Raw genomic sequence first — 27301 nt, 5'->3', positions numbered from 1 at the left:
CGCCGCCGAGCGAGCAGCAGCCGCGTCAGGACCGTCCGGGGGCGCCGCCCGCGATGCCCGCAGCCCCCGCCGCGCCCCGCCGGGCCTGCTGAGCCGCCCCCGGCCGGGTCGCGCCGGGCCGGGGCGCGCCCGGGCGGGGCGGCGCTGCCTGCATGACCCTCCGGCGGCGAGGGGAGAAGGCGACCATCAGCATCCAGGAACATATGGCCATCGACGTGTGCCCCGGCCCCATCCGGCCCATCAAACAGATCTCCGACTACTTCCCCCGCTTCCCGCGGGGCCTGCCCCCGGACGCCGGGCCTCGGGCCGAGGCGCCCCCGGACGCCACCGCACGCCCAGCCGCGGCCAGCGCCGGCCGCCGCAGCCCCTCCGACGGCGCCCGCGACGACGACGAGGATGTGGACCAGCTCTTCGGAGCCTACGGCGCCAGCCCGAGCCCCAGCCCCAGCCCCGGCCCCAGCCCCGCGCGGCCGCCCGCCAAGCCGCCCGAGGACGAGCCGGACGCCGACGGCTACGAGTCGGACGACTGCAGTAAGTTTCCAAGTCGCGGCTTCCGGGCCCGGCCCTGCGCCCTCCGCGGCGCGCACCCCCCCGGCCGGCCGGCCGCAGCCCCTCGCCGACTCCGCGCGCTTGGCGCGCCCTGCAGACCCGCGCGACACCTCCCGAGACCCGGACGGAAAAGGTGGGAAGTTAGGGGCGCCCTCTGGGGGCGTCCCATTTCCGGGCCCCGGCGCTGCGCCCCCTCTTGGCCCACCCTCCCGGAGCTCCGGCGCGGGCGGCAGCTTTTGTTCCCTGGAAGGGCGGAGCTGCGCCCCGGAGAGACACCAGTTGCTGCCGGCTGCGCGGTCGCTGGCCCGCGAGCCCGCTCGGGGCGCCTCGCAGCCGAGGTCAGGCCGGGGAGGGGCCGGGCTGGGGCGGCGCGGCTTCCCCAGCGGGCCTGGTGGCTGGCGCGGCGCGGCAGCTTTGCTGGTGCGCCGGCCGAGGTTCAGGACAGCGGGGCCGCGTGTCCTTTGGAAAAACCTTGGCGCTTTCTCCTCCCGCGTTCGTGAACCCCGCCGCGCACTCTTCCGGCCGCCGACCTCCGCCACCTGTTACGCCCGCTTCCCCGAGGTGCCCCCCCCAGCCCGCGCCCCCTCCTTTGGGAACGCAGCTGAGGGAGCAAGCAAGCGACAGGGTCCCCAGGGCCGAGGCCCGGCCAGCGGATCCTCTGGGTGCCTTATGCTCGCTCCCACTACTCTCCCTGAGACTATCGGGGAGACCGAAACGAGGAGCTGCAGCAGTCCCATTCCCGATCGTTTTATACGGGGAGGGCTGGGAGGCTGGGGGGCGTTTCCGTGGAAGGCTCCCCAGCCCCGTTGTGTCCCCAGCCGCATTGCTCATACAGCGAAAACCAGCATTGAAAACCAGCCTGCCAGGGATGTGGTCCTTGCAGGGCCAGGGGTCCTGTGGGGGCTTCCTCAGGGCCCGCCCATCCCCTTCCCAGCGTGCAAGGATGGCTGAGCCGGGTTTGGGCTTTCAGTCGGCCCTTTGCGCGTAACGTGTTTGGCTGGAAACTGCAGGTGGGGGTTAACACTGCGTCTGGGATACAGAGCCCTCTGCCCTACCTGCGGGTGGCCGGATCCATGCACCTCTGTGGGGAAAATGCCTAGTGTGCACTTAATTCCCCATGCCGGACCACAGCCCTCTGGGCCTCTGACTTATTGAGGTCTCGCCCCGAGGCATGGGGCTGGAGAGCTGTGCTCTCCTGCCACTTGCCTGCTGCCTTAGGGAAATTGGGTCGAGAGGGTTTATCGTCTGCAGGTCTGGTGCCCTGGATCTGCCCCCCACCCCTGCACCTGGCACCTTGTGCAAAACTAACCTTCTTACTTGTGGGAGGGGAGGATGGGGGTGTTGACTGGAACCCGTTACCCCTTTGGACCCAAAGCCACCCCCAGAAGACAGGGTGGGGAGCTTCTTCTTATTATCAGCATCTTGGCTGCTTTGCTAGAGAAGTGAGCAGGATGGGCAGGGTTTGTGCCTGCCTGCAAGCCACCTTCCTGGAACCACACAGGGCTTCTGGATGACACATGGTCAAGAGGGGAGAGGACTGGTCACTTCGTTGGCTGTGAGCCCACAGGTGCGCAGGGAACCAAGAAGTCCAAAGCTGAGGCCAGCCGCCCCACCTCCAAACCCATCAACCCAGCAGAGGAGTCAGGGTACCGGGGAGTGGGACCACAGAGGACAGGGCTGGGTCCCTGGCTCAGAGCACACAGGGGTCTCAGCTGGGAACAGACACACAGGGGTCTGCAATAGGAAGCACCCTGGGCTCAGCAGCTTAAACAGAGGCTGGCCACACCCATACCGCCAGAGCACACGCTGAAGAGAGCCAGGGCCGCTTGGGCTGAGCCTAGCCCCTTCAAGGCTGCTGACCCGAGGCTCAGATACTATCAATTGCTGGGATGGAAAGAATCCTGGCTCCTGTGGGGAAGAGAACCACCCTCCATTGGCTACCCTAGGCAGTGCCCGCTCTGGGCTGTGACAGCCACATCCCTAGAATAAGCCTAAATGATTCAAGCCAGATGGTTCATTACGGCTTTAGCCAGGGTTATGCTATTTGCTGCCCTAATTATTGGATTATCTCTGTTCTGACAAAAAGAAATTAGGGCGGTTGCTCTGTTGTCCAAGCAGAGGATGAAGTATGTTTTCCCCACTCCAAAACCTGGACCTCATCAGTCATCTTAGAGCGCTGGCTCCCAGCAGATCCCTCGGAAGGGGCATACTGACATAGCACCATGCCCCCCTCCCAGTGCCCCATGCTGTGCCGTGCTCCAACCATGTGCCGGGAGCTGCCCTGCCTGGGCTCCACTTGTAGAAGGGACCCTGTTTGTCAAGGCTGTAACAGTTAGGATGCTTTGGGCTGCAGGTGATGGTGGCCTTGCAGCACCAGGGGTGTTGCAGAAGCAGCTGCCCAGCACCATCAGTGGCACTGCCTCTGTGCACTTAGCCAGCCCTTTTCCTCCCAGGCTGAAAACCAGGGCAGATTCCTGTTCCTACACGTATAGGTGAGCATGTCCAGGTGAAAGTAAGGAGGTTGTCTGTCGCCATCAGCCAAGCGGGACCTTGTGGCTGCTGTGGGTCCAGGCATCACATGGACTGGTCATAATGAGGTCCTGGGTTTGATTAGGATGAATTTTCTGCTCCATGTTTCAGTTTAAGATCAGGGAACCTCTCCCAGAATTCCCAGAAGACTTGTGCTTGGTCTCACTGTGCAGAGTGACATCACATGAGACCGGTGCACAGTTTCCCCTGGGGCTGGATCAGGACGGATGCCCATGCACATCTGGAGCTAGGGTGAGGAGGAGGAAGCACTGTTGGTTCTTCCTGTTGGCTTCTTTTTACACACTCAGCATCACAGCAGCTGTGCATCAGGCACTGTACTCAGCAGGAAGATACAGGTAGCCTGGAGCACAACCTTTGACCTCAAGGCGTCAATCAAAATCAAGACAAAGGAGTGGCCAGGCAGGCAGTGAGAGACAGGGATGGCCAACAGAAAGCTCTGGCTTTCTCGGCTGGCCACATGGAGGCCTTGTTCTGAAGCCAGGAGTTAGGAAGAAGCAGGCTGGCAGAATGGAAGGAGGAGGACAGCTGTGTTCATGAGTGCTCAGTGTCAGAAATACAGCTGGGGTGGTGGTGCATGCCTGTCACCTCAGCGCTCGGGGGAGGATAAGGCGGGAGGATTGCAAGTTCAAAGCCAGCCTGGGCTACTTTGCAATTTCACAGCAAGTCTGGAACATAGCAAGACCCTGTTTCGAAAATATAAAGGAAGAAAGGAAGGGAGAGAGGGTGGGTGTGGCCACAAGCCTAGTAAGACACGGTAAAGTGCCTGAGGTGAGGGAAGAGACCCTGAGGAGACAGCTCAGTCATGTCACCGAAGGTCTTCATGCTATACCAAGGAGGTTGAACTGAGTCTGGGGAGTGATGGAGAACCTTTGGACCATTTAAAACAGAGGAATGAAGAGATTTGTAGAAGTCCTGAACCTCTGATTCTAAGCTCCTCAGAAGCAGGAACATACAGGTCACTTCTCTGTCCCTTCCTGTACTGCCTATCTGGTTCAGTGCCTCGGTTTCCCCAACTATGAATGCTTTCAAGTCAGGCTTAATACTTTTCTATGGTTCTTGCCACAGGGTTGAAAAAAGAAATGAGGATTCCTGGTACTCAAAAAAAAAGAAGGAAGGAAAGAGAGAGGAAATGATTTTAGAGGATGACATTTTTCTTCACACAAAAAGCCAGGACAAGATTTCCTGTTGCCAAGGGTGTGGGGGTCAGGCGAGTTCGGGAGCAGACCGAGGTCCTGCTGAGGCTGTCAGTCTCCGCCAGCCATGCTGGGAGATGCTCAGCCTGAGAGGACCCTGTGGGGGCCTGAACATGATTTCCCTGAATTAGCCCCATTTAAGCTCTGTAATTATCGACAGGCGGTGACAACTCTCAAAGGGCCATTAGTGACCAACCCTCATTATTCTTCCCCAGACTAAGCTTCAGTGGGGGCAGGTGATCCTCCGAGTGGCTTCAAGGGCAGGGGCTCAGGGCTGGTGGCTCCCACAGAGAAGCACCTCCCCGTCCTGTTCCCCTCAGCCCCAGCCTAGCCGGGCCTCTGTCTCCACCTCCAACTCCCTCTCTCACAGCAGTAGCCCCACTTTTTTCTTTTTCCATAGTTCTAGCTTCTAAGATTTTGGTTAAACAAAATGGCAAACAATAACTTGCAGAAATTCTCCCATTCTGCTGGGCCCCTCTGCCCAAGTCACCTCCCTTCTGAGTCGCCTTTTCCCAAAGGAAAGGGACCCTGGATATAGACTCTGCCCGGGGCCTCCAAGCACTGCAAGTCTAAGGCTAGAGCCAGCACTTGCGCTTGTAAACTAGCATTTTGCACACATCCCAGAGCGCTCAGAGACACCCCTCAATCCTGCCCCAGCCATGCCAGGAAGTCGGAGCAGGCAGCAGTTTTCCCCGTTGGAGCATGTGAGCCTCCTAGACAGGAATGCCCACAGCGTGTGCCAGGGGCTCCTCTGCCCTGCCACCTTGGCCATCCCCAGGGCCTGGAAACAGGGAGGCTTTGTGGAGTGTGTGTTCTTACAGACGCTGTTCCCTGGTGAGCACCCAGAGGGCACATGGGTTTGAACTGAACACCCACTCCTGCTGGTCTCAGGAGTGTGGCCAAGGTGGGTTCCTGTTCTCAGAGGCTAAGGTCTCAGGGGAGCCAGGGGCAGGGGACGTGCAATTCTGGACCAAAGGGCAGCCTGATGGACTGGCAACCAACCATACCAGCAGCAGATTTTTTTTTTTTTTTCTGGTACTGGGGATTGAACTCAGGACTTTGTGCTTGCCAAACAGGCACTTATACCACTAAGCTAAACTCCCCAACACAGCAGCAGATTTGAAGAATGTCATTACAGATGAGTCTGCTGGGCACAGTGGTAAATGCTGGTAATCTCAGCACTTGAGGAGGCTGAGGCAGGAGCATCACAAGTACGACTCAAATTCTAAAAGGGACTGGGGTATCACCCAGTGGTCACTGATTTGAGCCTCAACACCACACACACACAGCCGAGTGAGTCTTGGGCCCAGGCCTGTGGTTGTGGGTACAGGAATGGCCATGTGTGCTTCCCCCAGCCTCCTCACAGCTGGGGTAAGGGCAACAAAAGGCCAGGAGCAGTTAGCACCAGAGCACAGGCTGTCTGCTCAGGAGTGAGTCCCTTAGGCTCCCTCAGGACCCAGTGCCTCTTACTGTGGACGCAGAGGTCATTGTCACATGGTTTCATGGAAGAAACTCCTACTGGTAGCACTGAAGCTGGGCCAGCAAAGGCGGGTACTTTAAAGGAACTTGGGCCAGTGGGAAGGGAGAGGGGCCAGCTGGGGCACCTGTTGGGGGAGTCGCCTGTCACCCTCTGCTGTGTCTGGGCTATGGCGGTGACACACAGCAGAATCATCATAGTCATAGCAGTGACTCAGGTTACTCAGAAGGGCTTAGGTGACCATTTGTGTATTCTGCTCCCAAAGGCAGAGAGAGGCGTGATCCAGTTTAGAATGGATTTCTTCCAGAGTGGGTCTCTGAGGGGCCAGCACAGTAATCTAGAAACATCGCCTAGATGGATCTATTCCTTCTATAATTATCCGCTGAGCGCTTGCTGTAACCTAGGTGCTATGTGCTGTGAGGCGGATACTACTCCTGTCTCCAGTTTGCACATGAGGAAACTGAGGCATGAAGTGGTTAGATAAGCTGTCAGAGTTCATATAGCAGGAAGTGCCAAGCAGGGAACTGAGCATGATGACATGCACCTGTGATCCCAGGAGGTTGAGGCAGGAGGTTCCCTGTGAGTTGGAGGCCCGCCTGGGTTACATAGCGAGTGCAAGGCCAGCCTTTAGTACATAATGAAACCAGGTCTGGAGAGAGGGAGGAGAGACACAAACAGGGACTCAAACCTGGGGAATCCAACGTCAGGTTTTACCTTTGTTGTGTGCCCCATCCTGGTAGGACCTGGGCAACAAATATAGTCCTGAGTTATCTCAGAAGAAAGGGCAGCTCCACCCGCCTAGATCCTCTGCCTCAGTCCCTTAGTCAGCCCTTTTCCCTGCAGACTCCAGAAACTGTTGAGCCCTCACCACGGCACTGACCCAAGGGTCTGCAAACTTTGTGAAGCACCACAGGAAGCATGTTCCGCTTTGCAGACCATCGGTCTATGCAACAGTGTGGGAAAGCAGGGTAGAAGAGGAGTGTGTGATGGCCATGCTCAGGTTGGCCTCTAAGTGCCCAGCCGCCAGTTGGTATGTCCTCCTCCAGCCCTTCCAGGCCACTGGCCAGCTCCTTCTGATCCTTCCTGGACTAGGTGAAGCAACCCTGCTCCTCAAGGCCTCTCCTGGTGTCCATGGCCCCCGTGCATAATGAGTCCAGGCATCCCTGCTTGGGCTCCTGTAACCCGTGACTGTCCACACGGGCGTGGCAAGTTTTTCGTGTCTGTTCCCCATAAGCTGTATTTTCCTTGGGGGCAGGGAGGTGCCTTGCAGGTGTCTTTGAGTAGCGGATTATAAACACTTGGTAAATAAAGAATGAATGAACGAGTGGGTGTATGAATGAATGAATCCTGGCAGCTTGGGAGCAGGGCCAGGGCTTCTGGAGCCTCTGGGAATGGCTGTCTGGGGCCGTGCCGTGCCACAGTTGCTCCTTCTCCTTCCTGCTGGGAGCCACGTGGAAGGCCACAGCTGCTGTGTGTGATGGCCCCTAAGGGTGGCAGCTGCACCCAGTTATTGTTGCATCCTTGCCTACCCCTTGGGGAATCACTGCTGCCTCTGAGAAACTCGAGGGCAGCAGCAGGAGGACCCAGCTGGGTCTTTGCACCCTGCCCAGGGTCCCCAAGGGGCTGGAGAGACAGGTAGCCATAGCCCCACGTGCTACCTGGAGGTGAGGGGAGTGGGTCAGCCAGGCGGGCAAGCCGTAACCTGCAGCTTCTCAAGGCCCTGTGGCCTCTGCCTTGTCACACAGTTTTTGTGACATAGGTGAGGGAAACTGAGACACGATACCAAGCTAGCATTGCACAAGGGAGACAGGACACCAGGTACATGTGGGTACCTCGCCGGGCCCAGCCGGGGCAGCACAGCACAGGGATTAGGGCAGACTACCTGGGTGGGACTCCGTGGGGCTGGAGGTGACCCGCCTGGCTTCTCTACACCTCAGTCCCCTCTCTGGAAATGGAGAAGAATATGCTCAGCTCCTGGGGTTGGGTGGGCTGGGAGAATGGTGACAGAATTGGCTCACTGTAGATGCTCAGTTGTTAGCTATGACCCTGGGTTCTGTGACATCCTGTAACTCCTATTTCAAAAAAAAAATTACTGGTATTCTTTTCTACTTTGACTTGTTACCTAAAAGAAATGGTTTCATTATTAATGTATATAGACTTTAAATCTTTCTTTTGTAAAATGTAAGGTTGTTTGATTTGGTTTTCTAGTACTGGGAATTCACCCGAGGCCCTCACACTGAACTACATCCCCAGCACAGCACCCCTCCCCCACTTCTTTAAATTTTGGGACAGAATCTCACTAAATTGCCCAAGCCGGGCTCTGACTTGCAGTCCTCCTGCCTCAGCTTCCCAGAGTGCTGAGATTACAAGCAGGCACCATCATCATAACTGGCCTAAGTATTTGTATTTTTGTTCTGCTTGCAGGGGTGGGGTTCAAACCCACAACCTTGCACACCCAGGCAAGTGCTCTGCCACTTAGCCACCTCCGGCCCCCCCATATCTCTTTATTCCTGGGTTTTGTGGACAGAACGTGTGCCTGTGTCCGGAGCAAACCTTGGGGTGTCTGTCACAGCACCGAGAATCCGTGCTGCTTCTCAGTCTCAATAGGGAAGTCATCTGGATAATTTTAAAATGCTATTAGTGGTATCCTCAGATGGTTTGCTAAGCTTTGCTGTAAGAGTAATACTTGGGTTGCTTTAACTAATTCCAGCCATTTAAAAATGAAATGATCATGCTTTTCAGTTCGCCTGATGACAGAAGCTTGGTGACAGCTCCTGTCCATAAGGGGTGGCAGGAGCAGCACAAGGGGGGCAGGCATGGGAATTTAATTTGTATAAACCATTGACATTCTGTGAAGTCAGAATTGCTGCTTTTCTGCCCACATTTTATGAAGACTTTGCATATTCAAATATTCCAAGAAGGATTATGAAGAATATCTTTGTCCTGTGCCAATTTTTCCAAATTAATCTTTAGAATCTTGAAGGGAAAAAAAAATAGTGTGGCTCCTCTAGCCATGAAAGGGAGGATGACACCTCTGAGGGACGCAGCCGGAGCCTGACCTGAGCCCTCTCTGTCCACAGCCGCCCTGGGCACCCTGGACTTCAGCCTGCTCTATGACCAGGAGAACAACGCACTCCACTGCACCATCAGCAAGGCCAAGGTAGGCCCGCACCCCCACCAGCGCCAGGCGGAAAGGAAGAGCCGGTGGGGGCCCATCCTCCCCGCCTTCCCAGGCATCATGGCGTCTGCTGTGCGGGGCACAGCACAAGCAGGGAGCTCCTGCCTAAACTATCTCAGCTGCCCGCTCCCTTAAAAATCTCCATACAGCAAGGCCTTTAGGGGAGAAGGCCCTGGCTGGGCTTCTAGAGGACAGGGGTTATCACAGATGGAAGATGTCAAAGGGATTTTGTGCAGGCGAAGGAGGGCGTGAGGGGAGATGCTGGTCTCTGGGGGTCTCCCCACCCCATGTTCTCAGCCCCTGGACTCCTAGGCTCCATGAGCAGCGGGTGGGCACAGCTATCCTGTGTTAATGCTGCAGGTGCCACCAAAGAAGGCTGACAGTCTAGGCAGATTAGCCTCTGGGCCTGACCCCGGAAGGCCCTCTGAGCCTTGTTGTCTGGTGTCTGTGAACCTCACAGTGACCTGGCCAGGTCCCCAGTGTGCCCCGTGTCTCAGCCCCTTGAGCCACCATGTCAACTGTGTTTTCACCCATGCTGTTCCCTTGTCCCCCACCACAATGGCTCCCTCTGGGAGGAAGGTGCCAAGGCTGATGTTCTCTCGCAAGGTAAGGGCCCCTGTGGCCAGTGGAGCTGCCGTAGGGCTGTAGAAGGGCCTGGGCCAGGCCAGCTCAGATGGAGGGGCTTCGTACAGAGCCACCTGGCCCAGGTCCCACCCCAGCACCCCAACCTGCTGCTGCCCTCTGCTTCCACCTGTAGCACTGTACCCATTCCTAGGGATAGGCTGCTGAGGGCCACCCCATCCCAGGCCTCTGCACGTCGACTGCCATGGGCAGGTGTGAGTACTGACCATGCCAGGCCAGGCCCAGGTTGAGTACCTCAAGGCCACTCTCTCCATCCCCCACCCTTCCCATATGCACCCCACAAACAGAGCTGAACCCCCAGCCTCACTGCGGGGAGGCCAGATCTTTCTCCTCTTCCTCACCCAGCTTTGTTGAGCTTGCCCAAGCTTGAGGAATGATCTGCCAGGGCACCGGGGCCAGAGCCACCTCCCTTTCTGGAACACCACGCTGCTCCCTGCCTTCCCTACCTTCCCCAGATGTCCTGTGCACACACACGTGTGGACACATAGACCTATGTAGGTACATGCGTGTGTCCACTTCAGGTGCATCCCTGGCATCAGAGGTAGGAGACAGGAGACCCCTGAGCCTCGGAAGCCCCATTTTCCTGTTCCTTTCCTGCATAAATCCCGCTCTGCAGGGAAGGGGTGCAGGCATGGGAAGAGCCAAGGCCCTGGGCCGGGAGTTGGGAGCCCCAGGAAGGAGCCAAAGCAGGGCTAAAGCTTGGCTCTGTGTGTCTGGGAAGTGGGGGGCAGGCAGACACTCCTAGGCTCTGGCCTTTGGGTGAGGGTGAGTCGCAGCTCATCTGCAAAGGGGCCTCATCGTGTCTGCCCTGTGTGGCTGCTGTGGCTGTGGGCACCTGGCAGGCTGGTGGTGTGTGCCCACCCATCCTCCTGGTGTGCCACCCACATGTACATAGATACGGGGCACTCCCTTCTGAGGAGGCCCTGGGACTACCTGACAGAACCATAGTCCTGGGAGCCTCAGCTGGTTTGTCACTGTAGTAAGACATAGAAGCATAAAAATTATCACCGTGACCATTTTTCAAGCGCACGGTGTGGTAGTGTGAATCACGTTCACACTGTGGTGCGAACTTCACCAACATCCAGGGCCAGCACTTTCTCATCTTGTAAGACTGACACCCTGCAGCCATGAAACAGCTCCCCCTTCCCTCTCCCAGGCACTGGCCACCACCCTCTCACTCTCCCGGAGGCCTGCGGAAGATCTGAGTGGCTACAGGCCAGGGAGCCACCCGTGGGGACACAGGAGTCAGTGGTAAAAAAGAGAGCAGCCTCTGCTGGCCGCTCGCCCTCTCCGCCCAGGCTGTGTGGCCGAAGGGTACAGAAGCAGCAGCCCGGGTTCAAAGGACAGAACAGGCAATGCTGCCAGCCAGCTTGGCCACCACCCCTGCCCCACCTCACAGGTGTCCCAGAGCCACCAGAGATTCCCTGAATACTGTGGGCACTTTGTGGGAGAGGCCAGGAGGCCAGGAGGAGGGGACTGGCTCTTGAAGGCAGCCTTGTGGGGACCACAGGGCCACCAAGCTGAGCCCCACTCACAGCCCACATAACTGCCACCCCAGCACAGCCCACACACCCCCGCTCCAGCCCTTGGCGACATCCCTAGCATCTTCCAAGGAGCCTGGCACGTCCCAGAAGGGAACACACCCTCTGCCGGCCAGTGCTGTCTCTGACTTACCTCCTTGCTGTGGTCCATGCCTGGAAAGTTGAAACTGTTATTCGGTCTTACTGGCCATAAAACCGAGGACACAGGTGACTCCCGGCTCACCCAGATGAACTCCCATCTCCGGCCAGCCTGGGTCCCTGCCAGCAGCAGATGAGAGATGGGTGTCTGCCCCGAGCTGGGAGCGTCTCCAAAGGCAGGCACTGGACAGGGAGAGGAGTCCGGGCCTGGCCGAGCATCTGTGTCCCCATCTCCGTGTCAGAAACCTGCAGCTCCTCTGAGAATAAAGTCAGGGTGGGATGGAAGGGCTGCCCGCCTGCCCCATAGACTGCACTTCCTTCCTGCACTGGGGAATGAGAGCCTGTCCTGCCTTCCTCCTGCTGAGCCCTCTGTCCTGCTCAGCTCTCCACTGGGTCTCCGGAAGGATCCGAACACAGAGTTAGTGAGGGGTGCCATCTTGTGGAGCCTGTGAACCCTGGACACTCCAGAGAAAGTTGAGCCAGGCCTCAGCCTGTCTCCCAGGACCTGGAACCCTTTCCCACAGCCATCAAGGAAGCACTGTGAAGAGAATTATATGGACCCAGGGTCACAGAGTGACTCCCCAGGGAGAGGCCGTATTTGGAAAGGAAGAGGGAAAGCCCTGACCAAAGTCAGACAGTTGTTCCTCTTGGCCCCCATGTCAGAGAAGCTAGAAAGAGAAAAGCAGCCATCGCAGTCCTTGGCAGCCATGCTGGGCCATGATGCTTGGGGTAAGGGAGGCCACACGGGTACTGAGGCGTCCTCATACGCCCTTCCTGGGGGCTGCGGAGAGGGCCCTGAAGGCCTCTGGAATCATGGCTGCTCTATAGCCCCAATTCTCACTCTGCTGGTCTCCTCTGCCCAGGGCCTGAAGCCAATGGACCACAACGGACTGGCTGACCCCTATGTCAAGCTGCATCTGCTGCCAGGAGCCAGTAAGGTGAGGGAGGGTTCCCGCCCAGGCCTGTGCACTGTGACGGGGCACTTGGGCGCACACACACACACACTCAGAGCCCAGGCAAGCTGGTGGGACCTTGCTCAAAGCACACAGTTAGCCCCAAGCCTCCCAGCAACCTCTGGGCCAGCTTTGCCCACCTGCAGAGAGAGGCAAAGCCCCCACCAGAGAAGTTCTAGATCAGTACTGGGGATCGAACTCATAACTGCACGCTCACAAAGCAGGTGCTTATGCCGCTGAGCTAAATCCCCGGCCCTTTGGCCAGCACTTTTTTATACAAAGGAATCTTGGCTGAAGATTAATCATATGCTTAAAAAGGGGGGGTGGGTTTCCACAATCAAATAATACTGAGAAACCTTGTTAAGCAGGTTTCTTCACTGCAGAACCAGTCAGAGCCCCTGAGGTGGTGGCGGGCTGTTCTGTGACTCTCTATAACTGTTCTGTGACTCTCCATAAGTGGACAGAGTGGGCTGCCTCTGCCAAGTGTGTTTGACCACAGAACCCCTGTCTGTGTCATGGGTGGCCCAGCAGGCGGACAGGAAAGAGCACAGTGGGATTCGAGGCAACTTCCCAGTGCTGTCGGCTGCCTGCAAGGCATTCTCCAGCACACGGGCTTCCAGCAATAGGAGCAGCCTTAACTAAGGCAAGAGACAGGAACGCAGGGGAAAGCAGGTGGTCTGCCACCTGCCGCAGCTTCTAGCAAAGCCAAGCCCACTCCCCCGCCAGGGGCCTGCTGGCGGGGTCCTCGGTGGCTTCCTGTGCCTGCCACAACAACAGCCACAGACTCAGTGGCCTCAAACAGTCCTACCACTCCGCAGGTTAAAGCCTGCCATGGGTTTCACTGGGCTAAAAATCAAGGTGCTCCCAGGCATGGTGGTGTATGCCTGGGAGGCTGAGGCAGGAAGATCACAGATTTGAGCCCAGCCTGGGCAATGTAGTGACTTAGGAAGACCCCATCTCAAAATAAAGGGCTGAGATGGAGCTCAGCCTCACGGCCCTGGATTCAATCTCGTACCACTGAATAAATAAAATCACAGACTTCGAAGTGTCTGCGGGACCGTGTTCTTGTAGAACCCTAGGGGTGATCCACTTTCCTGCCCTTTCAGCCCCCTGAGATCCTTGGCTCCACGCCCCTTCCTCATGCTCGAGCCAGGGAGCCAGGCTGGTGCATCTCTCTGACCTTTTCCCCCACCCCATCTCCCTCTGACTCTTTCCCTCAGTGTCCCTGCTCCCACTTTTAAGGGCTCCTGTGATCCCACGGGCTGCTCAGATCGCCCAGGATTATCTCCACCTTCCTTTTATTTTGTTGGTTTTGCTGCTAGAGATCAAACCCAGGGCCTACCAAGGAGTGTACTAAGCAGCCACTGTACCACAGACCTCCGTCCTGCTCTCCGGGTTTTAAAGTCAACCAATCAACAATCTCAGCCTGCCTGCAACCTCAGTCCACTTTGCCTTGTCAGAGTAGGGAGCGGGGTGGAGGACGTGGCCATCTGTGGGGGACACGCTCTTTCTCTGCACTCATCTGGTTTTCCTTTCTCCAGGCAAATAAACTTAGGACCAAAACCCTGCGTAACACTCTGAACCCCACATGGAATGAGACCCTCACTTACTACGGGATCACAGACGAGGACATGATCCGCAAGACCCTGCGGTGCGTGGGGCCCCCCTGGGCACCTGTTCCCTCCCCGCACCGCCCCACCTCCGCCCTCACTTGTGAACACCCCTCCCCCATCTTTGGAGGCAAATCAGGGGCGTCTGAGATGTGGCTTGGCCTTTTGCCTGCAGCATCTCCGTGTGTGATGAGGATAAATTCCGCCACAACGAGTTCATCGGGGAGACAAGGGTGCCCCTGAAGAAGCTGAAGCCCAACCACACCAAGACTTTCAGCATCTGCCTGGAGAAACAGCTGCCGGTGAGTGGGCCTCGGCCCCCTCCAGACTGTGTGGGGTGGCCGGTTGGCTGAGCCCCTGCTCTCCCAGTCCTGTCTGCAGGTTGAGAGACAGAACTCCCTGCCTGATGGAGGCACAGGGCCAAGGCAGTCAGAGAAGCAGTCGGGGGGTTGGGGGGATGAGAGAGGATGGAGGGGCTGCGACTCGGGAGATGAGGGCTTCCACCCTGAGTGACACCAGGCCCAGAGGGTGCTGAGCGCAGGGACCGCATCTGGTGACATTCAGGGCTCAGGCAGATGAGAGCAGTTCTTATAAGGGGCTGAGCGCAGCCAGACGGGTGTGGAGGAGGTGGTGGGGTGAGATGTACCAGCAGACCTGGCCTCAGGCGGGGAAGGCGCAGTTGTGACATCTGGGTCTGAGCACTCTGAGGATGAGGCGGCCATTAAGGAGGAGCAGCTGGGGTGCCTCCGCTCAGGAGCTCAATTGGGACTCGTCAGACTTGCAGCGCCGTGAGATGCCCAGAGGAGACAGTGCACAGTTCTTTCCTAGAAATTGCTGTTGTTTGAAAATTATGTCAGAACAAATTTTGCCCCTGACAGGCTCCAGCAGCTGAGCCCTCCCAGGGTCCTGGTCTCTGTCTCTCTCCACTTTTCTGCCCCTTCTCCCTGTACCTCGCCCTTGCACCTTCAGAAGGGCTGAGGGGTTGCCCAGGACATCCTAATGCCTTGGGGCCAAAGAAATGTTTGGCTCTCAGCAGCCCAATGACTCAGGCCTGTGACTCTTTGTCCCGACCTCCAGGCCTGAGCCATGGGAACACCCAGAAGGACAAAATCCACAGCCACCCTCCTTCCCCCAGTGCCCAGTCTGGTGGAGCCTCATATCCTCAGGATGTGGATTCTTGGCCGGCTTAGCCCAAGCCAGGCCTAGCAACAAGTCAGCCTGCAGCCTGAGCTGCCTGCCAGAGCCCAGCATTTTGCATAACTTGATCAAAATTATGTTCTTTTGTCACATTCTCTCCCACTCATAGGCATTTGTGTGATGGATATAACCTTTTCTGTTTTATTATTAGTCACTAGCTGCAGGTAACCTAGTTTTTTCAAATGATCTAACTCACTTAGATAGTGCTGGCTGCCACAATAGTTGGGTTCCTGAGTTCTGCTCGTGTGCACAAAGAAACAAACATGTGTGTAGGGTGTGTGTGTGTGTGTGTGTGTGTGTGTGTGTGTGTGAGCATGCACATGCATGCAAAAGTGTGTGTTCCTGAGTATGCACACCTGTGCCCTGGGCTGCATCTGGGCATGGCTGAGCCTTGCTTGAATTTGCTACAAGCTCATTGGTGAGGTGGGGACACATGGTGAGCTCAAAGAACAATCTGGTGACCACTCCAGCAGTAAGACGCATATGGGTGGCACATTTTGGGTTTATGGTCTGTGTACATAGTTTGTTTTAAGTGCTGGACAGGGACCTGCTCAGCGGTCTTCATGTGGGAGAACCAAACTATCTCCCATGCCTGAAAACTTCGCCCCTTTCTAGAGTCTGAGCTCCCGAAATGTTTGGATGTGGCTGCATGGGGACTCACATGAGTGTCAGCAGAGATCATGGTAGGCAAAACCTGGGCCCACATGAAGAGGAGCCTAGCAGAGTCCCGAGGGGAGGTTGGAGACGTGGGCTCCAGCTGGATGTGTCCAGGGAAGTTGAGGTTTAGGGGAATGGGTTCGGGGTGGCAGCAGCCAAAAAAATGCATGATCTTGCGAGGACCAGGGATAGAGACGCGTCTGGTTGTGTCAAGGATGGATGAGATGGCAGGACCCGGAGTTGAGGTCCAAGCCCTGAGGTGTGCACCAGGCACTGGGAAACTGGGAGGGGACTGGACAGCTTCCCTAATCAGCTCCCAGCTGCCCCTAACTTAGGAAAGGGTCAAAGCCTTGACTCTGTCTCTCGTCAGGGACCACTCCAGACCCTGAGAGGCTCAGGAGGCCCCTGAGGGAACTGGGACAGGAGAACCTGCCTTCCAGCAGGGGCTTGACTGACCTTCCGGCCTTTCTCTAAGGCCTTGGGCCTTGTGGCCAGCATGAAATTGAACCCAGAGGGACCATGTGTCCCTCTGTGTGTTCCCACCTTCATCAGGATAAGCCTGAGGTGGGCGCTATTCGCTGCCAGGCCCCTCCCAGCCGTGGAGCATAAACGTGAAACAGGTAGACTCTGTCTTCGAGGGACTTAGAGCCTAGAGGCAGGCACAGGAGGAAGCAGGTGGCCACAGCACCTGGTGACAGGAGGAAGCTGAGGCAGGGCCCACAGGGCAGGACGGCCAGCTGCCCAGGGGTCAGGGAATCCCAGGACAGGCCGATGGAGCCGGGCCTCATCCTAGAGACGATTCATCAGATCTGGAGACGACCGGAGTGTGCCAAGAGTGGCTCGGCCTGAGAAAAGGCCGGGAGCAGCGCGGGCTGCAGGACTCAGCAGAGCAGACCTCAGCTGTGAAGAGGGCAGAGCAGGGACCACCTGCTGAAGCAGCTGGTGCCAGGGCAGGGGTTGGCAGACTCTCTGCAGAGCCAGATGGCACATCTGTTAGACTTTGCTGTCCCCACCGTCTCTGTTACATCTCCTTACTCTGCCACTGTAAAGTAGAAGCGAAGGGTGAGGCTGAGTTCCAGTAGGCCTTACAAATGGACGCCAAGGCTGAAACTCACGTAGTTTGTTTGTCTCTTGGTTTGTTTCTGAGACAGGGTTTCCCTATGCAGTTCAGGCTGGCTTTCAACTCACTGTGTAGCCCAGGTTGACCTCGAACTCCTGGTGATACTCCTGCCTCAGCCTCCCAAGTGCTAGGATTACTGGCATGTGCCACCATACCCGGCCAACTTTATATGACTTTTATGTGTCATGAGTACTATTTTCACTTTTTTGACCGTGGAAGAAAGTGAAGACCACTGTTGGTGAGGTTCCAGGTGGGGCCAGGTAACCAGTCCAATCTGGCCATCGGGCCAGGACGTGCAGGGCTATGAAAGCCATCTCAGCATGTGGGAGCAGGGAGCACAGAGTCCTCAGGAGAGAGAGAGAGCGGCAGAAAGGCCACAGGGGGACAGGGCTGTGACCTCTCACCAGGGACCCCGACAAGGCCCGCAGTACGGTGGCAGTGGAGCACACTGATGAATCGAGGGCCCTGGGACAGCACCTGTCCACTAGGGACAGGAGCAGGTGAGGGCTGCTGAGTGACTTGCTTGCCCAACAGGTGGACAAGACAGAAGACAAGTCCCTGGAGGAGCGGGGCCGCATCCTCATCTCCCTCAAGTACAGCTCCCAGAAGCAGGGCCTGCTGGTGGGCATCGTGCGGTGCGCTCACCTGGCCGCCATGGACGCCAATGGCTACTCAGACCCCTACGTCAAAACGTGAGTGTGCAGTTCAGGCCTGCCACCTGCTTCCCCTGACCACTCAGTGACTCAGCATCTGGCCCTGTGGCCAAGCATGGCCAGCACTGAGGGACACCGTGTCCACAAGGGCGTCTTCTCTTAAGCACTCGTTTGGCAATGGGGAGGGGGGGCACATGTGGCCAGCCCATTTTACAGATAGGGAAACTGAGGCCCAAAGGAGTTGAGTGGCTTCTTAGGTCACACAGAGAATAAGTGTCTCCTACTGCAGCAGACAGGCCTCTCTGTGACTGGGCCCCACGTCCTAAGCAGGTTGGGGGAGGGGACACAAGGAGCCAGGGCCAGGGCTAGCAGGGAAGCTGGGAGACCTGGCAAAGGACACCATCGGGACTGGCCAAGGGTCTGCCCAGCCCTACCACTGATGGTGGCACTAAGGAGAGACACTACCTGGGAGCGGCACCCAGTGACCAGGGCCAAAGAGCTGAGGGCCTGGCAGAACAGGCTGTGCTCTGGGCTCACAGGGGAAGGAGGGTGGCATGGCACCTTAATGACTATCGGCTTTGCACAAATTGAGTGCTTGGATCCCCATCCTGAGGGAGGGCCCCTGATGCAGGGACTCAGCTTAGCAGAAGGAAAGAAAGGGGCTCTCGGGCTAAGGAAGGATTTGGTTGGTTGACAGTGGCTAAGAAGAAAGGAAAAAGACCCCGGTGAGGAGTCTGGGGACATGGCTGGGTCCCACAGGGAGGCCAGCGCTCCTCATGGCACAACTCAAGGTAGCATGCCCAATGGCGCCTACCACATTTTGGTCTCTCTCTCTCTCTCTCTTTTTTTTTTTTTTTTTTTTTTTTTTTTGTCTTTTTAACACAAGATTTCACTGTGCAGTTCTTGAACTCACTTTGTAGCCCAGCCTGGCCTTGAACTCACAGCAATCCTCCTGCTTCGGCCTCCCAAGTGCTGGGATTACAGGCATGTGCCACCACAGCCAGCTCTTTGAGTCATTTTTTAAATCATATGTAAGGATTTTTGCAGCCTTTTGGAGACCAACTGGTAGTTACCAAAAGTTCAACACAAGCCAGGGTGGTGATACGATCTAACTCTTCCGCTCTGAACATTATACCAGAGAGAACTGAAAATGTACATCCACAAAAAAATACATACATGAATGTTTGTAGCGGCATTATTCACAGCTGCTAAAAGTGGAAAGACCGGAGGCATCACTCTGCTGATGAGTGGAAAACAAGATGTGGGTTTATCCACACCACGGAGCATGACTCAGCCCCTCAGAGGAGTGGAGTGCCATTTGAATATCCCCAATCAAACACCAGAGTACAGAGTGCTTCAAAATCTGAAACTCTGCAGTCCCCACGTAATGCTGCTGGCAGAAAATTTCACACCTGATCTCATGCAGTAGGTCACAGGCACACCTATAATAAAATGTGTAATAAAAATGAGTAATAAAAATGTGTAAAATTATACCGAGGGGGGGGAGCATGCCTGCCATCCCAGCTGCTTGGAAATCAGGCCAGCCTAGGCAAATCAATGAACCTGTCTCCAAAAAAAAAAATTTTAGCAAAAAAATTTTTCAAAATGTAGTCCAGTGGCTTAGAGACTGAGCATGAGAGGAAAGTGCAGGTGGGAAAGGGCAGTCAGCAGACTGTTTATGCACTGGAGAGGTTTGCAGCCTCCAGGAAAGTTGGAAAACGTGCGCACCTGATGGCCACATTACCTTCCTTCCAGGTTTGTATCCTAGAAACTCGCGCGCACTGGGAAGCTGTTTATGCCAGCGCTGCTTGTAATAGCAGTAAACCAGCAATCTCCAAATGTGCATCAGCGGAATAGATTAATAAAAGGTGGCACAGGCACCCGGGTGTACTGTGTGGTTAAGCGAATACATTAGCACTAAATGGATTAACATGGACAGCTATGCAAAGCAATCTGCCGAGCCGCACACACAGCGTGTCACCGTTCCACAGATGGCCCTCTGCGTCCGGAGTACTGTGTGCAGGGCAGGGGAATTGCATCTGTGCTGAGCGCCTGCAGACTTCTGTTCTCCTGTCATTATTGTCTATAACAGTGTAACAGTTTTGCACTGCATTGGGTATTACAGGTAATCTGGAGATGACTTAACGTACAGTATACGGGAGGATAGGGGGTATGTGCAGATGCTGAGCCATTTTATATGTGGAACTTGGGCATCCCCAGGTTTGCCATCTGGGCTGTCCTGGGGCCACCATCCCAAGACACCGGGAGGCCACCACATTTCTTTACCATGCAGAGTGCGCCTTGGGTGAGGGTCCTGGAGAGAGAGGGCAGCGAGACCACACAGGCCAGCAGGGAGCCTCGCCTTCCCCTGAATGCTAGGTTTCCCTTCAGACAGAAATACAAGCCTAGGCCAACATGCCATCAACAGTTTATGTCATGGTCAGTGCCCACTGCTGGGTGGCAGGGACTCCAGGTCACTCACCAGGTCACCCAGAAAGCAGGACCTCACTTGGCTTCCTCGCTTGCACCAAGCTAGGCCCATTGACAGCTGGGGTGGGAGGGAGCTGCCTGCAGCCAGGCCCAGTGGCCTTTCAGTGGGGGACCTGCCCAGGGGCAGCTGCATCACAGTCACACCTCGCCTGACCCTGGAGAAGAGGCCCTGGCCAAGGCAGGGTCTGCTGCTCTCATGTCCTCAGCTTCCTGTCTCCGAAAGGCCCTGCGTGGCCCCATCTCTCGCCTACCTTAGTTTTTGTCAGTGCACTGCCTCCACTGTTTCTGTAATAAACCAGAAGTGTCCATGTAATAAAAGTCCCAGTTCTGAAATGCAAAGTAAAGTTACAGTGAGACCCCAGCGAAGACATTAAAGTGCCAGTTCTCTGCCAGGGCCCTGAGTGTCAGCCACACAGCCTTTCTGGAGGGAAGTTTTGCGAATTATACACGAAGCTTGACCCCAACTCACCTTCGCTGTCGTTTCGCTGCTGGGAATTCAGGCGCTCAGCTTATGGACCCACGCGGTACTGGCCACTGAGCTGGGCAGCAGGAAGCCAGTGATGGGGAGACCGCTGTGGCTCTGAGCCCACTGCACATCCAGTGGGGGGAGGCCCTCGTCGCACACCTATCTGTGCAAGGGCAGGGTGACAGGGCTGCAAAGGAGAGGCTGGGGCCTGTGTTAGCGTCCTGATCGCTGGGACACCACTCTGACACTTACAGGTTAGGGCAGGTTGCATTCAGCCCATGGTAGGCCCATTCCAAGCAGACATGGCTGAAAGACATGCGGGAGCAGGGCTGCTCCCCTCAAGACAGCTGGGAAGCAGAGAGAGCTGGGAGGGACAAGAACGTACCCTTAGAGGTCACGGCTCCATGACGCCTCCAGCCAGCCCTGCCGCATGGCAGCTCATTCAGCTCTGACTTCAGCCTGAGTGGATCCACTGAGGAGTCCAACACCCCAGTCCTGCCCCTTCCAAACACCCACTTCTGCACACGTGAGACTTTCCACTGGTCCTGGGGTGCTCACTTCAACGTGCTGAGCCTCGGTGCAGGAGCTAAGCAGTGTGTGCCTGTGGACGGAAGAATGTCTGGCTGGTGCCCCTGCCTCCATGGGACGCCTCCCTGAGAGTCCCCGCAGGCCTTTCCCTTCTCCAGAGCTCCAAGGAGGGTGTGATGATGGTTTCACAACTCTGGGGATGTATGAGGAAACACAGATTTCACAGAGTAGACAGATGGATTTTATGGTATGTGAATACGCATCTGTAAGCCTTAGGACCAGGAATACAGCTCGCAGTGCAGTGCCTGCCTGGCAAGCACAAGGTCTTGAGTTTGATTTCCAGTACCAAAAATAAATAAACCTACTATTTAAAAAAAAACTCTTGAACAAGGAACCAACTCTGCTAAAAATGTCTTTCGGGGGGTGGTATAATAAGTTTTGCACAAATCAGACTTCCGGAAGCAAGGAACGTGCCCTCTATGGGAGACTGAGGGGCTCCATGGAGCTTTGGGGTGCCCACACGCAAACCACATGAATCGCCCACTTCTCCCGCTGCCACTGACTTGCCTTTTCCCGAAAGGCCGTGCCAGGGGTCCTGCAACCAGACAAAAGCTCTACTGAGCTCTGCGGGCTGCCTCTGTACCCCAAGGCTCCTCTTCAACCTCTACCTGTCCCTTGGTTGTGATTCCAGATACCTGAAGCCAGATGTGGACAAGAAATCCAAACACAAGACAGCGGTGAAGAAGAAAACCCTGAATCCAGAGTTCAACGAGGTACGAGGGCCTACTGTGGCTTTGAGGTGCGCATCCTCCAGGATGGAGGATCTGGAGGAAGTGGGTTTCCCAAGGGTCACTGCAGGAGCTGGAGGTGGTAGAAGAGGGTGTCGAGCTGCTGACCACACCCAGCCATGGGGGAGCTCTGAGGTGCCCCAGGCCACAGTGCTGTAGATGGGGGTGGGGGAAGCTCTGCGGAGGTTCTGTTGGGACTGTGGCCATGGCGGAGGTAGGGGTGGAAAGAGGAAGTGTTAGGGGACTTCCCTACTGCTTGAGCCACCCCCATAGGTTGGGAACAGGATTGTGAAGAAGATGAGGAGATGATGGGGTGAGCAATGCCCTAGGGCTCCAAAAGGCACAGCAGTCAGGCAGATATCAAGGGTGGGTGTACCTAGAAGCACAGATCTAGTGCTCCTGCACGGTGCATGGTGGTACATGAGCAGAGGGCCCTTGAGCCCAGCCTAAGCCTCACCAGAGATCCCAGAGGCAGCTGAGAGAGGAGCAGAGCAGTGGGAAGAAGTACCTGATGTTAGAGCATCTCAGAAGCTGGCAGGAAAGAGGCCCATACACAAAAAAGTCAGCATTAGTGCAGACCTATAATCTAGCACTCTGGGAGGCTGAGGCAGGAGGATCTTGAGTTTGAGCCCAGCCTGGGCAGTTTAGCAAGAACTTGCCTCAAAATAAAAAAGATGCAGGGATTTGGCAAAGACCCTAGTACCACTTCAGCCCACCCCCCCCAAAAAGATGAGGTCAGCCTAGGAGTCAAGGATGAAGAACTGTTTCTTGTGCAGTGAGTCATGGGGAAGGGGACTCACAGCCATGTGGAAATCACAGCTGCAGGGCAGAGGGGCAGGTAGGTGGAGGAAATGGGGCACTGTCCAGGGCCCTCAGGCAGAAGTGAGCGGGAAGGCTGAGAATTCACCCACCCTCCTCAGCCCAGGTGTGGCCCAGCCTGCCCCCTCGCTCTCCCTCCAGAGCCTTCCGGCCTCACGGACCCCTGCTGGCCGCGTGGCCTTGGCCCTAACACGCCCCTTCTGACTGGCAGGAGTTCTGCTATGAGATTAAGCACGGGGACTTGGCCAAGAAGACCTTGGAAGTCACCGTGTGGGATTACGACATCGGGAAATCCAATGATTTCATTGGTAAGAGAGCCTGCTGGGAATGTGGTGTCGTCCTGCACCTTTCCAGGTGTGACCGGCGCCAGCCCTGGCCCGGCACAGGCCCTCCCTGGGAGAATGGAAGGCAGGCTCTGACTCTGTGCAGCCTGCCCCTCTGTGAGAGCACACAGGGCCGAGAGGGGAAGAGGTTCGCCCAGCAGTCTGTCTGGAAGCTGGGACACGCCGTCTGGACTCCAGGCCCATGTGGCCCTGAGTTCCCAGTGGGTGCATAGCCCCCACAGTGAGGCTGCCTTGCCCCCACCTTTTCTGGTCCCTGTTCCTTGGCCCTAACTCATGCCCGGCACCGCCTCTGCCCAGCTCTGCGCTGACACCACAAGAGGAAGCCTGGGGCCACAGGCTGGGGGTCGGGATGGGCTGGAGGCCTGGTAATGTCTGCACCCACAGCCTGGTGGACAGCGGGGGAGTCTGACCTCAGCACAGAGCCCGAGAGGAGCTCCCATCTCCAGCAGCAGCCAGGCAGTCGATGACCCCGTGCATCTTCCGTGCAGGTGGTGTGGTTCTGGGCATCAATGCCAAGGGCGAGCGTCTGAAGCACTGGTTCGACTGCCTGAAGAACAAGGACAAGCGTGTGGAGCGCTGGCACACGCTCACCAACGAGCTCCCAGGGGCCGTGCTCAGCGACTGACCCCACCCGCCACCCCGCCCAGCCCACACAGGCCTGGCCCTGGGCTTCCCCGGCTGTCACAAGGGCTGTGGCCCCTGTCTTGGGCACCATCAAGATGCCTGCTCGGACACAGAACCACTGCAGCCCCGTTTGGTGGACACAACACCCGGCCATCCGAGGGACAAGGGAGGGCAGAAGGCCAGGCCTGCTCCCCACCTCCCGGGCGCAGTGGGCAGGCGGGGGGAGGAAAAGGCCTTGGCCATGCAGCCACAAGGACCTTGTAGAGGTCAGCAGGGCGGGGAGTGCAGACAGGCGAGGTGCTCGGGTTGGCGCCAAAGGGACAGAGGAGGGAGACCGGGCGGCAGAGGACAGGACTTGGATGAAGGAGGCAGAACATCCTACCACATCCCTTCCCCTCTGGCATGGCTGGACGGGTGGGAAGAGGCTGTGAGCAAGGGTGCAGCTCCTGGAGGCTTCAGGGTGAGGGCTTCACTCAGGCCTCTGCCAGCAGGTGAGACACGGGGTCTGGCTGGACTTCGTAGTTTAGGAGCCGCACGTGGACCGGGGCTGAGGGAGGCTTCCTGGAGGAGGTGGTACACAGCAAGGCTTCGGGGTGAGGGGTCTCTAGGTAGAGCGGGAAGAACAGTCCGGGCAGTGGGACTGTTCTGAGAAGGCCCAGGGCTGGGGAGAAGGCCCTGGGCGGGGTGGGGTGGAGTCTTTAGGTTTGTCCGGTAAGGGCGGGGCTTGTGACAGTTGGGGAAGCTGATGACAGGTACAGGGTCAGGTTCTGTCCTCAGAGCTGCACCTGGTTCTGCTCAGCCTGAGTGTCGGTCAGCTGCAACGGGGAAGAGAAAGGGGCGCCTCTGGCATGAAAAGAGGCACCCCTTCCTTCTCAAGTACCCCCTTCCTTTCCCCAGCTCCTTAGGGTTCAAGCAACATGTTTGGGGGCCCCTGGGCCACAGCCTCCTGGCCCTGTTGTGGTGTGATCGGATGTCCCTTTTGGAGCACTCGGTAGCTGTCCAGGGCCTAGTTTCTGGAACAGCCAGGAGCTGAGAGAGACCCTGCCCGTCTTCCTCTCCAGGAAGCTGCTGAGAGCATCGAAGTTTTGGGATCTAGGCATGAAGGGACCTTCTGGAGTTGTGGGTGAACAAATGCACAAACAAGGTGTTTCAAAACTGCTACAGGGCCCCTCCTTGCTCACCCCATGGAGGCTGAGGGGGACAAGGACCTGCCCGTCACTGCCTTGCAACCCTGGCACAGCTGGGGCCAGGATCCATGGTCCCCACCCCAAGCCAGAGCATTGGATACACACTGATGGGAGCCCCACTGCCAGCTCCAGGCGTAAGGGTGAACCTTGTGCTGCTAGCACAGAGCACTTCCTCCAAGGCCAGAGGTGACAGTCACATCTCAGCGCCCATCAGCCCTTCCCAGTCAGCAGGAGGATGGGAACGCAGCACCCAGCCACATCTGCTGCTCACAGAAACTTGGCTTTGTCACCTCTAGAAGGGCTTGGCCTTGTGGCTCCAGGCTGCCAGGCAGTGTCTTCACGAATCATCGCCACTCCTGTGAGGCTCACAGAGACTGGCTGCCAGAGTCACAGGGCTGGGTAGGGATGAACTGAGACAGCCCCTTTGATCGTCTGGGCCCCAGGACCAACCAACTAGGTCCTCAGAATGTTAGGGGCTCAGTGAGGTCTGGTGCACGGTGGAGATGTGGGGCCTTGTTGTCCTGTCCCTTGGCCTTTAACCAGCTTTGAAGCCATCCGTGCCCCTCAGAGGTTACCCAGAAGCCCACAGCCTGCCCCCAGACTCGCTGTCCATTCTTTTCAGATCCTGGGGGCCAAGGTGAGAGGTGACCTGTTTTTAAGGGGTGCTGAGACTGTGAGTACAGGTGTCTTCTCAGCTTTGCCTTGTTGAGTGCTTCAACAGGGTCCTAAGCTGCCTGTGAAGCTATGAAAGTAACAAGTGGCAAAACCAGAAGGGGGTGTGGCCCCCACCCAGTGTGGTACCCTTATTAGACAAGGGGAAACAGATCTGGAAGGGAAGGGCGGGGCTGGGGCAGGAGACCGGGGTTCCTGGCACCGGGTCCAGGACCCTTCTGCCCCTGACTGACCTGAAAGAGGGTCCCGGCTGACCACAGCGACAGCAGGCCAGGGGCCGGGGATCTAGCCAGCTGGTACAGGGCGAGGGGGGTCCTGGCCGGAAATGACAGCTGTCGGGGTCCCAGCTGTGCCCTAGGTAGGCCCCTACACACTGGGTCTCCTCTAAAAAGAAAAGCGCTGAGAAGCTGCAGAATCCACTCTGCCTTTGACCCCAAACAGGCATCTTGTCTCTGGTCCATCAGTCCTAGAGACAAATTCTGCTGCCAAAAAAGAAAAAAAAAAATCATCCCAAAGTCAGGCTTCAGTCACCAGGGGTCGCCCGGGGCGCTGCGCTCACACCAGGGCCGGGTCTGCGCCCCGCCCACCACCACCAGTAGCCAATCCCGACGGGCCCGTCTTCCAACCTTGAGGCGGTGACTTCCTGACCTCTAGTGGCGATAGCGAGGAACTGCGCCTCCCCGGCCGCCTGCCCGCCGAGCCCGGGCTGTGCATGCCCTGCCCTTCGTTCCTTCTCAAACCGAGTGAACCTCCCGATGCATGGACTCTGGCTGTCGCCGACGCAGACTCGTGCACTGCTTCACACCGTTTTGCTACCATGTGACGGCTGCAGAAACAGTCCAACTGCAGCCCCACGACAATTTTTGTACTTTGTCTGACCTGCCCGCAGGTGTCCTTTCTAAGTCTTATTTGTTAATATTTATAATGACTTATAACCCAAAGTCAATGGAAACGTCATACTGCGTTCATGTCAGTTTGGAGACTCGTTTATTGAAAGAGAAGGGTGAGTGGAATGCAAGGGGGAGGCAGCGGGGCCCTTGCCAAGAACTGGAAGCAGGTACCCAAGTTACAGATAGGGAAACTGAAGCTCGGTACAACTGATCACTGACAGTCAGAATTCAAACCCAGGTCAGAATGTTAACCCTCATCCCAGGCACCTGGCCTAGTCATCAGGGAGATCATCCAAAAACAAAATGCAACAGTGACAGACGACAAGGTGACAAGAAAAGATACGGGCACATGGGGTAGGAGGAAAGACAGGCTGTGTGGACACAGGTCGCGTGCCCCGGGAAGGTGACTGCTGACCTGAGTGAGAGGGATGAGAGGGGAGCATCCAGGGCCAGGAAGATGGTGGAGGGGGCCAGGCCCGGTCCAGTAGGGCTCTGGCTTTGCTGTGTGTGAGCAAGGAGCCGCTGCACTTCTAAAGGACCAGCCGGCTGGCAGGGATCACCCCGAACTCTGGGAAACAGACCCCGCTGGAGGTCCAGAGGCCCCGTAGCTGGAGCAGGGCGGCTGCATCCTGCCCTGACTCTCCTGCCACCTGACCATGGCCGAGGTTCTGGCCTCCAGTGTCCCTCGGCCAGCGCCTGTGTGCTGCTCATTTTTCTAGCCCAGCTGATCTGCCTGACCCCATCCAGCTCGCACCTTTTCTGCCTGTGAGTGCGACCTTGTTATCTGTGGCGAGGAACCCAGCCCGGGACTCTGATGCAAGCTGGGCATGGAGCTCTGGGCTCCAGACGCTGCTGCAGAACTCTGCTGTCTTCACGGTGTTTATTGCCCAGTAATCTCCTGTGTTGTGTTTGTTTTTTGACAGGAGTGGTACTGTGGATTGAACCTTGGGCCTCTGCACTCAGCTACAGACTTAGCCCTTTTATTTATCTATCTGTCTATTTATCTATTTATTTTTGACAAAGTCGCCTTAAGTT

General features: G+C 56.8%; 1 protein-coding gene across 2 annotated transcripts; it reads left to right on the top strand.

Annotated features, from left to right (window-relative positions):
* On the top strand, window positions 1-26344 carry Doc2b (double C2 domain beta). Of its 2 annotated transcripts, XM_063251072.1 has the most exons (10): window positions 1-531; window positions 8850-8929; window positions 9527-9553; window positions 12132-12206; window positions 13763-13872; window positions 14007-14133; window positions 17340-17497; window positions 21634-21715; window positions 22761-22857; window positions 23382-26344. In XM_063251072.1, exons 1-10 carry the CDS (start codon window positions 153-155, stop codon window positions 23516-23518), a joined length of 1272 nt encoding a protein of 423 aa, XP_063107142.1. In that variant the 5' UTR covers window positions 1-152; the 3' UTR covers window positions 23519-26344. The 2 variants fall into 2 exon arrangements, with proteins under 2 accessions (XP_063107142.1, XP_063107143.1); XM_063251073.1 differs by lacking the exon at window positions 9527-9553 and having other exon boundaries at window positions 6-531.
* The last annotated feature ends 957 nt before the right edge of the window (window positions 26345-27301 follow it).

The sequence above is a fragment of the Cavia porcellus genome, unplaced genomic scaffold, assembly GCF_034190915.1.
Source record: "Cavia porcellus strain 051 isolate PalLab524CR breed Dunkin Hartley unplaced genomic scaffold, mCavPor4.1 scaffold_6, whole genome shotgun sequence".
NCBI lineage: Eukaryota > Metazoa > Chordata > Mammalia > Rodentia > Caviidae > Cavia > Cavia porcellus.
The sequence above is the reverse complement of the archived record's forward strand: the minus strand, read 5'-3'. Positions and strand labels throughout refer to the sequence as shown.